The 14386-nt window shown below is 38.4% G+C and overlaps 1 protein-coding gene across 1 annotated transcript in view; it reads right to left on the bottom strand.

The window, feature by feature from the left end:
- Positions 1–13677, bottom strand: part of LOC149083516 (nose resistant to fluoxetine protein 6-like) — a 46597-nt gene extending 32920 nt beyond the window's left edge. The window contains exons 1-5 of the mRNA XM_089234034.1: positions 13245–13677; positions 12490–12716; positions 11996–12110; positions 4838–4925; positions 3452–3558 (exon numbers count right to left, since the gene is read on the bottom strand). Coding sequence (XP_089090160.1) covers positions 3452–3558; positions 4838–4925; positions 11996–12110; positions 12490–12716; positions 13245–13569 — 862 coding nt within the window. The 5' untranslated portion in view covers positions 13570–13677. The remainder of the gene's footprint in view (positions 1–3451; positions 3559–4837; positions 4926–11995; positions 12111–12489; positions 12717–13244) is intronic.
- Positions 13678–14386: the final 709 nt, after the last annotated feature.

Genomic DNA, 14386 nt, shown 5'->3' with positions numbered 1-14386 from the left:
GGGCCCCGTAGGACCACTTTTAATTATTCATTAAAGCTACTGATTTATTTTTACTATTTAAAAATATTTATAATTATTTTTTTTTAATTTTATTTTAATGTTTCTTTTATTTTCCTAGATCGGCCGCGGAGCCCCGGGAGAGTAGACAAGGAGCTCCGCGGAGCACTGGTTGAGTACCGCTGATTTAGAGGATCACTAAAGTAGCTCTATAAAATTATCAATAGCTGGAACGTTAGTTCAGGTGCCCACAAACTAGGGGAAAGTTTTTTTTCGATTTTGGCGCATCCAATAAAAGATACCAATAAGAATATTTCATATTTTTATAAAGGGTGGGCGATGACATAAGCATCGACTGTGACGTTATACTTGCATGACCCCTTAGACATGATGCTTATAACAGGAGCGCTGGTACAAGTGACTTCGGTGGAAATATGCAAATGAGACGGTTATAAGAACTTGCGCTGCTAACTCGCAACCAGTTCATCGTTATAAGCCGTGTACATGGATTGAACTGCTGCACTTTGCCGTTGCTGGATTTGTGACTCGCCTGCAACGTGTTGTCCCCATCGAGCTTATATTACTGGAGAGAGCATGACGTCAGCGGTCTCCGCCTTGGCAGTGCTGAGAACGGTGTCCCCACCAACAACTCCGTCGGGAGATCACGTGACTCGGTGCAAACAAACACAACACGATCCCCCATAGAGATCAATGTTAAAATTGCCGATTTTAGCATAGAAATGCGGAAATTTTAGTCAAGTTTTCCGCCGCATCAATAACTTATAAAAATTGTATTTAATTCTCGTTTTGAAACATTGAGTTCGCTTAGAGATACGAAGCCCAGAAAATTAAATATAAAATAATGAGAAAGACCCACTTTCGAGGTGGATATCCATGCAATAACATTAATTTCAGCTTTTTATTTATATCTTCTCAAGCACGAAAATGAGAATTAATGTCTTCCGTATTGTCTTATATTATCCAGTTGCATCAATCCATATCGTTTAGGGTGTTTTGAAATTAATTATGGGGCCCATATAAATTACATTGAAGAAATTCCGCAGCTTTAATCAAGCATTTTTTGAAGCAAAAAGAGGCAGATTAATAACTTGAACTTAAAAAAAATTTCCAAATATCTAGCTCCCATAAAAAAAAAAAAAAAGTATAAAATTAATGGAAGAAATAATTCCAAAATCAATGAAAGAAATAATTTCAGCATTGATGAAAAAATGATAATTCCAAAATTAATGAGACAGATTAATGAGACAATTAATAAATCCAGAATTAATGAGATATAACTTCAGAATTAATGAAAGAAATAATTTCAGCATTAATGCAAGAATAATTCCAGCATTAAAGAAAATGATAATTCCAGCATTAAAGAAAATGATAATTCCAGCATTAAAGAAAATGATAATTCCAGCATTAAAGAAAATGATAATTCCAAAATTAATGTAAGGGATAATTCCAAAATTAATGTAAGGGATAATTCCAAAATTAATGTAAAGGTTAATTCCAAAATTAATGAGATATAATTTCAGAATCAATGAGATATAATTTCAGAATCAATGAGATATAATTTCAGAATCAATGAGATATAATTTCAGAATCAATGAGATATAATTTCAGAATCAATGAGATATAATTTCAGAATCAATGAAAGAAATGATTTCAGTATTAATGCAAAAAAATAATTCCAGCATAAAAGAAAATGATAATTCCAAAATTAATGTAAGGGATAATTCCAAAATTAATGAGATATAATTTCAGAATCAATGAGATATAATTTCAGAATCAATGAGATATAATTTCAGAATCAATGAGATATAATTCCAAAATTAATGAGATATAATTTCAGAGAATAATGAAAGAAATAAATTCAGCATTAATGAAAGAAACAAATCCAGAATTGATGAAAGCAATTATTCCAGAAGTAATGAAAGAAATAATAATTAATAAAGGAAATAACTCTAGAATTAATGAAGGAAAATTCAAGAATTGATGAAATTATTCCAGTTTAAATGAAAGAAATGATTCCACTATTAATAAAATAAATAATTTAATCTTTTTCATCTTTAGATGAGTTCTCTATCCTTTCTTTTAATCTTTAAAACGCAATATTTAGAGATCTCCAGACCAACCATGGCCCCCGACCCAATATTTAGAGACCGAACCGTACATTTCTATGGGCAATACGAGCTTTGTTTTCACCGAGTCACGTGGTTTCCTTGCATTAGATGTAGCCGCCGTCGCGGCGGCTGGATGCTCCCTCCAGTCATATAAGCTCGATGGTTATCCCCCTGTGGTGGTCATGTGGAACATGTAATGCTGCAATAAACGATTTGGAGGCATTCTGTTCGTTATTTTCGTATCTTTTCTTTGACTTGTGTACGTCAGCGCTACCTATCGGCTGTTTTTGACGTTTTTTCCCCGTCTTAAAAAATTCCCGATTAGCGACGCTAACCCTGCAAACCGTTTTTTATTTCGGTTAATTTTCCGGTTTTTAATCATTTTTAAAGTTTCTACGGACTTTTTGCCCACCCTTTATACTACTTTACCACACACCAACTCCGGTCATATATCGATATACGGCAATTTCCAACCAGTGGAGTTGGGTGGGAAATGAAGGCTCAATCCATCGGTGGTCGCCCTAGGCTAGGTACTAGGACTCGCTTCTGACATCTATGCCCGGATTCGAACCCATGGACCTTGATGGTAACCTTGATAGTGGAAGACGAGCATCTTACAACTGCGCCACTCGAGCGGGGCAGTAATATACTGGGCTCCAAAATGTAAGGAAACGATTTATTAGCGTAATTACGCAATAAAACAAATAAATTGAAGTGTCAGGATGTCCCATAAATTCGTAAGTAGTTCAAAAATTCATAAAAATCGAAGGAATTGGTACATTTGAATGCGGTTTACGTAAAAGATAGTCTCAGGAAGGGAATTCTTTTAGGAACATGGAAGGGAAATTTTTTCGTTTTAAATTTTTCGTCGATAGAGGGTGCTGCACGAAAGTAACTCACCGGAAATATGCAGTCCTATGAAAGGAAGGATGTGCGATCTCATTTCTGATTTCTTCGAGTACTGGTGCTTACATAAGGTTATCGTGGTGATGTTGGCATTGGTAGATAAAGCTCCATTGGTGAAGTTGTTTCACTTCAGCCATGAATTACCGGCTGAAGCTTTGCGAACGTTTCGGACACAGGTGAGATCGAAGAAAAGTTCAGGTTCCATTGCTCCAGTCGGAATGTTTTCCCCTGGCCCTCTACCAACAAAAATTTGAGCTAATTTTTTTTCTGTACCAAAAAAAAGCCCTTCCTGAGAATAAATTTTTTGCAAACCGCATTCAAATAAACCGATTCCTTCAATTTTTATAAAAAAAAAATTTCAAACTATTTACGAATTTATGGGACACCCTGTACAATACATAAGAGGTTGGTGTACTTACTCCGACAGCTGTTATCCTCAAGCGATTTAGAATTCAACAGAGATCTAGATGCGATGTCCACGATGGTTCCGATCAACAGAAATGCAACCAACGGTAACAAGACGCAGCTGTGACAAGCACGGAATAATGTGTTATTATGAGAAACTGATACTATATATATTATAAATTCAATTTTTTTGGCCATTAAAAAATTTAGAATAAATTTCAAGACGGTGGAAATAACGTGATCTTTTCTATCAAGTTGGTACGATCTATCTGCACAAAAATTAGTGAAAACTGTGGTACCTTGAGCAAAGTAAACCTTGAAACGCTTGAAATAGTTTCAACAGTATTGCATTCCAGCTGATACAGTCGAATCCCGTTTTAACGAACTCCAAGAGACCGGAGAAATCACTTCGTCATAACGAAATTTCGTTATAAAGGAATTCCAGGTTTTTGCTTTGTTCCGACATAAACTTATCTGAGGGATTAGAAAAGTGTTCGTTAAAACGAGATTTTTCGCTATAACGGTATTCCTTATAACGGGATTCGGTTGTATTTCTAAAGAGAAAAACATGAGTTTCCAACTGATCATCACCCAGCAACTAAATGTTTCAGCTTTTTCTCTGTGACCTTGACTGATGTTTCGCAAGTAGGCACATTGTAGTTGCAAAATTTGCTCTTATTTTTGTGATGTTTCTTCTTAACATTGCTAACTCAGTGTACTATAGACAGGCAGACAGACATGACTAATGACCGTCCAGAGAGACCATCTTAGGATGGTTTGTGCTCACTGATGGTATTCAGTGGACTACAGTATAACTTGTCCAAATCGAACCTGATTGATTCGAATTTGGATAATACGAACACTTACGAACTCCCATTGAGTTTTTATCTGAATTCTATTTTTCCCTACTCTTTTTTTGATAAGTTAATGCCCATTTTAATTTTTTTTCAGCTGGAGTGCATCGAGAATGTGTACAACTCGATACCGATTATGTTGTTCAACCGGAGGACAGTGCAGTCTTAACGCATGGGTCCACCCAGCACCTCCAAGGGCCCGTTTACATGAGCAATATTGCGGTAGCATACCCGCTTGACGACTTTTTTTCCTTCTTAAGAAAATGAATGCAGGTAGAAAACCCATGTTGTTCCTTTGAGAACACATTTTTGCCCTCTCTAAAAACCCTTATCTCATGGCTATCGTGTAACAGAAATGGGATTTAATCTTTATGCAGTGTCATGTTTCGTAGAGGATACACGTGCTTAAAATTAATAAAGTGGATTTCTATGGCAAAAACTGAATAAGTTAGAAAAGTTTGAAAAATAATATTCCAAAAAAAGGTACAATATCAGTCTTCCCCCACACTATGTGAAAAATCAAATAATTGAAACTGGAGCACTTACAATACTATCAATTGATTCCTATTCATTTCAGGTGGAGTTTTGACTTCACAATTCTGCACGGTTGCGGTCAATCCAACGCTGCGTACAACTGAATTGAAAAAAAAGTCAATTAGTTATCAAATAATGAAATTATTAGAATCAAAATCCATTCACAATTCGGTTTTAACCCAGTAAGGACCTATCGCTAAATTAAGCCCCGTTTACATGTGCAATAAAATATCCCTGGAAGTTACCCGTAACAGGGATTTTCGCTAGAACCCGTTTACATGGCGTTTAGTTTATGCCGGTATTCCCCCCTCTTCTTTCCGGAAGTCGTCACTGGTTACGTGGGTTGAACGGAAGTGGGTGGTTCAAAGTGACTGACGAAGGAGCCTACAGTGGTTTTCGCGGCACAAAAGATTATGGGACAGGATTTCGGAGTCAACCACCATTATTCCGTGACAAAGATGGGGACTCTTTTTGACGGATCTTCGTCCCTCCTTTTTTCCCCTATTAGGAGGGAAAAAAGTTGTCATGCATGTAATAATCACCAAAGCGACCCCCCAATCTTTCACGTGTAAACGGGACTTTACAGTATCTTGGCGATGTGATTTGTATCCAGCATGTCTAAATATTTTCCGTCTGCTTTGGCTGACCGATGGCAGTACTATGGGACAAGCATAACTCTGACAACATAGGTAAGCTTCGTCCTCACATACACTGTATTGCCAAAAGTCTGTGTCCGCTGTTGGCGGACAAAAATTTGGCGCTGTGCGTGAGGCACTCTGCGTAGGAAACTTATAATATGGCAATTCATTACTTGATGAGCTATGGGTATTTTTAGTGAATAATTTTTAATTGCGCATGCGCAAAAAATATCTGTTTTATTTTTCCCATAATTTGGTTGCCAGATAAACAGTGCAACTTATATGAAAATTCCAATAGAATGTTGTGGAAATTCAGAAAAATATACGCGATTATCGTAAGCTGTAGTTTAAGTTACTGACTGAAAGTATATACGTACCTGGATAACAAGAGACTTTCCACAAATTTGTGGAATGTATCCTGAAAATTCAGAAAGATATGGTCGACATCGTGAGCTGTACAAATACAAATACAACGCCACAACAGGCAAATTGCCCAACGAGGTGGCTGACTTAAGAACATCATGGATCCCCGAGCCATTTTTTGGAGGCCCTACCTACTACTGCTACACCACACATGCACCCCCCCCCCCCGCGGAACCCCCAACGAATTGGTACATGCGAGAATGTGCGTGTATGTGTAGTGAAACCTGACGTGAAGTTTTTTTTTGTTTCTCTGTAATGCTTGTTATGTGCAGTGTTGCCATCTGCCAGAAGTTTTTCTAACTATGAGTGAAGTGTTATGATTGAATGATTTATCGTTGTAGGCCTGTTGCTCTCTGTGGCGAGACTTTTCAACGGGGAGATCGGCTCGCATTTGCGCCTTGAAGTTGGGAACCACAAAAAACCAACTTCAGCCGACCACCACTGTGGGGTTCGAACCCGGATCCTCACATCGCGAGTCCGTCATTCAAAGATTTTCCCCAAATTCATACATCGATTGTTTTATGTTATGGGGCCATTCAAGTATTACGTAAGCAGATTTTCAGCCATTTTTGACCCCCCCCCCCTGTCAGCAAAAGTCAGCAAAACACTGACCCCCCCCCCCCCCCCGCCAGCAAAATTTCGTCAGCAGCTTAGAATACTTCATATCTTCAAAAATGGATGGTTGATGACGTAAGCAACCTTCAAACCCCCTCCTCCCTTGTCATCAAAAGTCAGCAAATCCGAAACCTCCCCCCTCGATCTGACGTAATACTTGAATGACCCCTATTTGATTATTTCGAAAACAAGCCCACAGACTAATGCGAATGAGCGAAGACATGTGTCTGATGCCATATAAGAAGAAAATGCTTGAACATAACAAGAGCATAACAACGAAATAATCAAATGACACAAAATAATCGAAATACCGATTTAAGGGGAAAAAATCCCTAACCATTCAGTGCTATTCAGCCAATAACTTAAATTACAGCTCACGATATCGCGTATATCTTTCTGAATTTTCACAACATTCGATTGGAGGGGAATTTTCAAATAACTGTTGCACTATATATCTGTCAGCCCAGAAAGGGCGCCGCTGTGGTGGTCGAGTGGTTATAGTGACGGACTCGCGATGCGAGGATCCGGGTTCGAACCCCACAGTGGTGGTCGGCTGAAATTGGTTTTCTGTAGGTTCCCAATCGCGAGCCGATCTCCCCGTTAAAAACAGTCTCGCCACTGAGAGCAACAGGCCTACAACGTTACAAATATTCAATCATTACACTTCACTCACAATTTGAAGTATAGATGGCAGCACTGAAATATCATACACAACACTAGCTACACACTCAGACTGTTAGGTGTACACACTCACTTCGTTCCAGACTCTGCCACGAAGCTAGGCTGGAAGAGATCTCGGCAACGGGATAAGTCCGGTGGCAGAGACCCTGGTGCTCATTCATTCATTCAGCCCAGAAAGGGCCCGGGCTCTGTCCCTTCCGGGATATAGGCCCTTCACCCGTGTGGGTTGCATTATATATCTGGCAACCAAATTATGAAAATATAAAATAGGTATTTCCTGCATCTGCGTAATTAAACATTATCCACTAGAAAAATTCCCGTCTTTCATTAAACAATAAATTGTCACATTCTAAATTTCTAAACATAGTATGTCACGTATAATGACAGATTTTCTGGGGATTTCATAAAAATTGCACTTCATGTTACTATACAGGGTGTCCCGTAAGTTCTAATGCGGCCTTTATCTCACCAACCGTCCGTCATAGAGGTACGATTTCAATATAAAAAATACTCGCAAGACGTTCAAAACTTATCCTGTACCAGTTTCGAGAGTGAAAATACAGTGTTTCACAAAATAAAAAAAAAAATCTAAATTTTTATACGGTTCCCTTGTCTTCCAATTTCAGATTAGAAAGTTGTTGCCCTGTATCTCCTGAGGCCAACAGAAAAAAAAATTCCATACTTCCAAGTGCAATATTCGCTGAGATACTTGAATTCAAAAATCGGAGAAAAGTTATGAGACAACAGCAAAAAACTAACGGACAACGTTCCTTTCCCTCAGTTATCCTGCTCTTCTCCAACTTTTCACCGATTTTTGAATTTTAATGATTTAGCCAATATTGCACTTAGAAACTTGGATTTTTTTTTTTTTTTTTTTTTTGTTGACCTCACGAGAGACAGGACAACAATTTTCTATAGTTGGAAGTTAGAAGACACACTTTTTCTACACACTGTATCTTCACTCTCAAAACTGGTACAGGATAATTTGTGAACGAATTTTGAGAATTTATCAAATTGGAATAATACCTCTACGATGGACGGTCGAAATACGCCTCTGTCTCTGAGTCACTCTTTTTGTCTCTCACATGCTTGAGTACTCTTTTGGTCGCTCCCATGCTCACATACTCTTTAGATCACTTTGTTGGTCACTTCCATGCTCTCACGCTCTCTAGGTCAGCGCCCGAGTGGCACAGTAGTAGTATGCTCATCTTCCACTATGGAGGTTACAGTCCAGGTCCACGGGTTCCAATCCGCGCGCAAAGAACATCAGAAGTTCTTTACTTACCGAGCCTGGGCAACCACCGATAGATGGTGCCTTCATCTCCCACCCACTTCACTGGTTGGAAATTTCCGAATGGTCATATATGACCGGAGTTGGTATGGGTAAATTAGTAACTCTTTAGGTATTACTAGGCTGACCATATTTCCTCGAGATAAATACGGGACATTGGGATTCCAAATACGGGAAAATACGGGACATTAAATACGGCTAATTATCGCCAAAAACAACGCCAAAACCAAACAAAGTTGCCAAATATTGTTGAAATTACGGAAAAATCACAATGGCGGGAAATGATGCATCGCTGCAAATTGCAGTGGATTAAAATGTATTCTACGAAAAACAAACGTTCAAGACAAATGTGGGAGTTTAATATTTTCATATATAGTTGTAATTATCGTAAAATAATTCATGAGTTGAAAAATAATGTCAATCTTTGACTTCAATAAAGAATAAAAATTCAAGTAGGCTTAGGGTGACCATATTTCCTCGAGAGAAATACGGGAAATTGTGATTCCAAATACGGGAAAATACGGGACATCGCCAATTATTGCCAAAAATGACGCCAAAACCGAACAAAGTTGCCAAATATTGTTGAAATAACAAAAAAAATCACAATGGCGGGAAATATAGCATTACTTCTAATTATTAAAATGAATTCCACGAATAAAAACATTCACTAAGACAAATGTGGCAGATTATCATTCTCATTTATAGTTGTAATTATCATAATATAATTTATGAGTTGAAAAATAATTTTAATCTTTGACTTCAATAAGGAATAAAAATTCGAGTAAGCTTCTCTGCAAAATACGGGAAAAACCGGGACACTTTTGCCAAAAAGTCGGGACAGCCAAAAAAACAGAAAATACCGGGACTGTCCCGGGAAATACGTGAGGTATTACTCACTGACTTGGTCCCTCGTCCCCTGATTATTCATTTTTATTTGTGCTGCCCTCTTGTGGTGATTACGTCTGTTGAGATCACGAAAATCAACAAATCCCACAACATTCCAACTAGCTCACAAGTTTTGATAGTGAAATTTTTTTTATAAAAATCCAAAATTCTGATGGTGAAAAATTATTTAAAATTAATATAATATCAAGTTAATGTTAAAAATATAATTGTTTTTTCGGTTTTTTACGTAATATTATTTCTAAAGTAAAATTTTTTCTATAAGGATAGTGTGTGATTAATCGATTAGATGTATCTGTAACGGAACGCTGTTAAAGTTCCCTCTTTCCCAAACCGAAGCGGTTTTGCCACCTGTCGGAAACATGAATTTTTGCCGTATTTTTTCCCATTCTGGTCTAACTTGGCTCCTGTGAATACATACCTGTACCCAATACCGTCTTATCTCATGGGCCCAAGCTGGCACGGCCTTGAACCACGGAAGGAATGAGATCTGGTTGATATTTTCTACAATTTACCGGATAAAAGCTCAGAAAAACAGCTTGGCCCGGGGGCCCATGATGCTATTAAGAGGGCCCCCACCTGTGTCTCCAAGTAACTCTTTTGGTAATTTTCATGATTGCACATTGTTTTGGTCGCTAACATGATTACACACTGTTTTAGCTTCTAAAATGCTTGCACACTATTTTGCCACTCGCCCGCCCGTACACGCTCCAGGCCACTCTTTCTGTCGCTCACATTCTTTCGTGCTCTTTTTGATCACTCCCATACTGATACACTCTATAGGTTATTCTCATGGTTGCACACTATTTTGGTCACTGACATGCTTGTACACGCTCTAGTTCTCTCATTTGGTTATTTTCACATGCGCTCGTGTGGTCACTCTTTTATTCATTCACATGCTTGTACACTCCCTAGGTCACGCTTTTGATCATCCACTGACTGGGTCTCTCACTCTTTTGGTCATTCACATTCTTGCATAGGCTGTAGGTCACTCTTTTTTGGTCATTCACATGCTTGCATAGGCTGTAGGTCAATCTTTTGCTCGAAGGCGTGCTTACACAATCTTTTGTACACTTATATGCTTGCGAACTCTCTAAGTGGCTAGTTTGTCCACTCACTGACCTGTCTACTCTCTAGGAAGAGGTTGATTTATTGTTTTAGCACCCTTTATCCCATTCTACTAGCGACCACTCATTTATGAAGTCTTCCGAATTTGCCAACCTGGCCTTAGCTCACTATGCCCCCTGTAAATACGGCACTGTCCCAAGCTGATCAAACTTACTTTTAATTGCAATCAAAGTAATTAAGGGGTACCTCGTGAACCAAAGTACTTTGTGGTAGGTCGAATTTTTCACATACGGGCTTTCGGTAGTCTTTTCATTGCATGTGTATTTTTGAGAAAGAAATATTTAGGCCCTGCAATTTATATCTGCTCTCGAATATAGGCCAGGATTACACTATAAAAGTTTAATGAAACATATTTTACAAAACTTGAAAGAAAAACTATTGATAAGCGTATCGGTTACATTCGAGCTGATGCAACCGATGCGTTTATCGGTTGCATTTTTCAAGTTTTATAAATGCACTTTCACAAAACTTGAAAAAAAACAACTAATAAGCCTGTTGGTTAAACTCAATCGAATGTATCCGATACGCTTATTGGTTTCATTTTTAAAGTTTTGTAAAATAACTTTTATAAAACTTTTAAAGTGTAATGTTGGACTAATGGGGGGAGAGGCTTTGAATCATGGAAAGTTTTTCATTCATGCTGAATTTTTTTGTTATTCTTGCTTCAATATTGTATTTTGTTGTTATCAATTTCATTGTATTTATACTCTACTAAGGAGATATTACAATGGTTTTCAACAGCTGGCTGATGAGAAGATATATTTTGGAAAGAGAGAAAATTCAACTGCCCATGCGGGGATCAAACCCACGTCCTTTCACTTTGAAAAGTCGTTTTTTCAAAAGTGAAAGGACGTGGGTCCGGTTCCCCACAGGGTCAGTGGAATTTTCTCTCCTTCCAAAATATATCTTCGCATCAGCCAGCTGTTAGAAACCTTTGTATGGATAGCGGGGAGTGACGTCATCCTCGGATAAGGAGATATTATCTATAAGAAGTTAAAAAATTTTCTGCGAAACTAACAGAGAATTCCACCATTTTAGGCCACCTTTAATGATGGTTTAAGAAACTGAAGATGGCCTTTTGTAAAGCGGAATCACTAGATCCTTGAATTCTTGTCTAACAAATAATGTAAATTTTCATCACTTCGCTAATGGGAACAATCACCGGTCCCGAATAGTCCGGGTTACTGGTGTTCTACTGTGGCCCATCTATAAAGCCGGATCTACACCCGTAGCATTACTCAGCTTCAACCCTAAGAAAAACTAATTTTGAGATGTCGCTAGCACAACACGGGCTGTTTCAATGGTCGATTTTGCGTAGCTACGCCACCAAAAAACCTGTTTTTTGTAGCTCAGAATCGCGTAGCGTGGTGGGTGGGGCGGGCTTAATATGAACTAATTAATCATATTAAAGGAAATTGTGCTCGTATGTGCGTGTGTGTGAATGTGTACAGAATCTAATTTACAACAAGATACAATTGAGAATATACTTACGTTTCCCAACCAATCTTTGCACGTCATCAGCTGAGCAAGTCGAAGGAACGCACAGAGCAGTCGCCAGTTTCACCCTTTTCCCGAAACCTTGCTTTTCTGGGAACACCTTCAAGAACTGGACAGAAATATTTCAATGAGCTCATATAAATGTGACCAAGATTAACGTTATACAGTCGAGGCTCGTTCTAATGACTCTCGATATAGCGACCATTCCATTGCAACGACCGGTAGGATAGGTCCCAAATATTTTCGTAGAACTACTATCAGAAATGTTTTACTTTCGATGTAACGATCCTCCCAATATAACGTCCGTTTTCGAAGGGACGAAGGGAGTCGTCATATCTAGCGACTAGTCGACTAATTCAGACTTATTATAATAAGTGATAATGAGCAAATAGTTATTTGTTCATTATCACTGGGTGGCCAATGGGGTGAGATCAATGTCTCGGTTATCGGTTCCAACAGCGTTAATACTTATGTATGGATCCACTTACCGTTTCGTTGAAATTCCTTATACCCGAGACGTTGGACACTACGTCAAGAGGCTCGAGCATGGATTTTGGGGCCCACAAATCTAGCAGACAATACTGGCCCTTGAATTTTTCTTCGTTCGGTATCTTTTCGTTGGGTACGATGACGTCGACGCATTCGTCGTAGGAACCTAGTGCCATGGTCGTTCCGGTCAGCACTCCAGTTGGGAACTTCGAACTCGAGTCAAACACTACAAGGACAAGTTAATAAGATCAATAAAAGGAATTTTATTTGGTTGTCACTAAAAAAATCACAAACTACATACAGTAGAACCTTGATTATCCGTGCACGGATTAACCGTGCTACGAAAATTGTTTAACTCTTCCCTATCCGTGTTGTTGTTGTCTTTTCATTGGTTATGTAAGATTTTCTGAAGGTTTGCGATGGGAACAAACATTTACATTTCGTAGAACTGCATTTCTTCATTATTTTTCAGAATTCTCCCCCCCCCCCTTTACTTATACCACCGATACGTACTAAAATTCTAGTATAACTGGTCATTGACTGAACGCTTTTCTTGTCCAATCTTACGATTGAGCATCGTAAAATACTGCTATAATGAGTCCAATTTGCGTCCACGTTAATATTGATTCTCACTCAATCAGTAATAAATGATAAATAAAAGTTCCAGAATAATTAGCGGTTTCATCATTTACGCAAACATGAAACATTTAAATAATGGTTCATTATAAAATTTCAAATACTTGTCAGTACTTACTTCTTCCAGCCCAGTCCTTCATCTTCTTGAGTCCGACAGTGAAATGCATCAAACTCTGAACGCAACCCGGTGAAATATCACTGGTAGCGCTCATCATGGTCGGTAGGAGAGTCTTGATGAGGACATTGACATTCTCTTTGGTCCTCTTGACAGTCTCGGCCGCCGTCCAGTACAACGGGTCATCCGGATCGACAGCAACTCCATCATTTGGTGGCGAAGGGTCCGTCGCTGCAGTTATCACAAGCGATCCGGCATCATCATCGATGCCTTCGGGCGACGAAGAAACTAAACCGCACAAAACCATCAGGATCAATATCTTCATCATGTTATTTGGACTCGGTCTCAGTGTCTGCAGTCCTCTCTTCCATTAAGGATATTACTGACGGTGCTCATTTGATAGTCTAAGATGATATTGCTCTCTTTTTTACCTTTTGAAAACTTCGTTCCGGTTTTGGAACTTCGTGTCATAGTTGAAATGGACACCAGCCAAGGACGTTCAGGGGGGTTTTTTCTCTGCCTCAGCAAGGCAAGGTCATCTTAAGACAAGGAAGAAAATTAGAAGACAGGAAGGATTAATATACCGTATGCTTACTTCTCTTTCTCACTTGATATCTGTTTTATTCAAGGTGTCAGTGATAAAGGTCAATGTGACACATGGACTAGAATAGCCCCGAGGGATTATACGAAGGATAAAAGAATAAAAAGATCGTTCAATCATTGATTACGTGCGGAGATTTTACTCTTTTGCTCATGGGAGATAATCATATCCATGGGTCTGCTATGTTAATGACCAAAATCTGTCACTTTTTTTTTGTCTGCATGCCTACTAACACAAAGATTAGATTGAAAAAACCTGTGGATGAAGTTGGTTTTCTGACTGCTATTTAATTTTGTCCTTCTTGTTAATTGATCATTATCTATGATCAATTAATTAAATATCTATAATTGATTAAATATTCAGTATTCAATGTTTTAGAGGTAAAAACGTATCTATTATTAACATCGTAAATTGTGATTTGTTACTTCTTTGCATCTTATACTATTATCGAAATCATTATTTTCTGTGTCTACCACAGCAGCTCTTAAATAGAGGTGCGAGATGGAGTAAAAAATAATTGTACTTGCCGACTGATTATTCAAGA

Source organism: Pholcus phalangioides, unplaced genomic scaffold (genome assembly GCF_987345545.1).
Source record: "Pholcus phalangioides strain wild (caught in Gottingen) unplaced genomic scaffold, Ppha-v1.0 ptg000008l_1, whole genome shotgun sequence".
In the NCBI taxonomy this organism is placed as follows: Eukaryota; Metazoa; Arthropoda; class Arachnida; order Araneae; family Pholcidae; genus Pholcus; species Pholcus phalangioides.
This window is presented reverse-complemented; position numbering and strand designations above follow the sequence as displayed.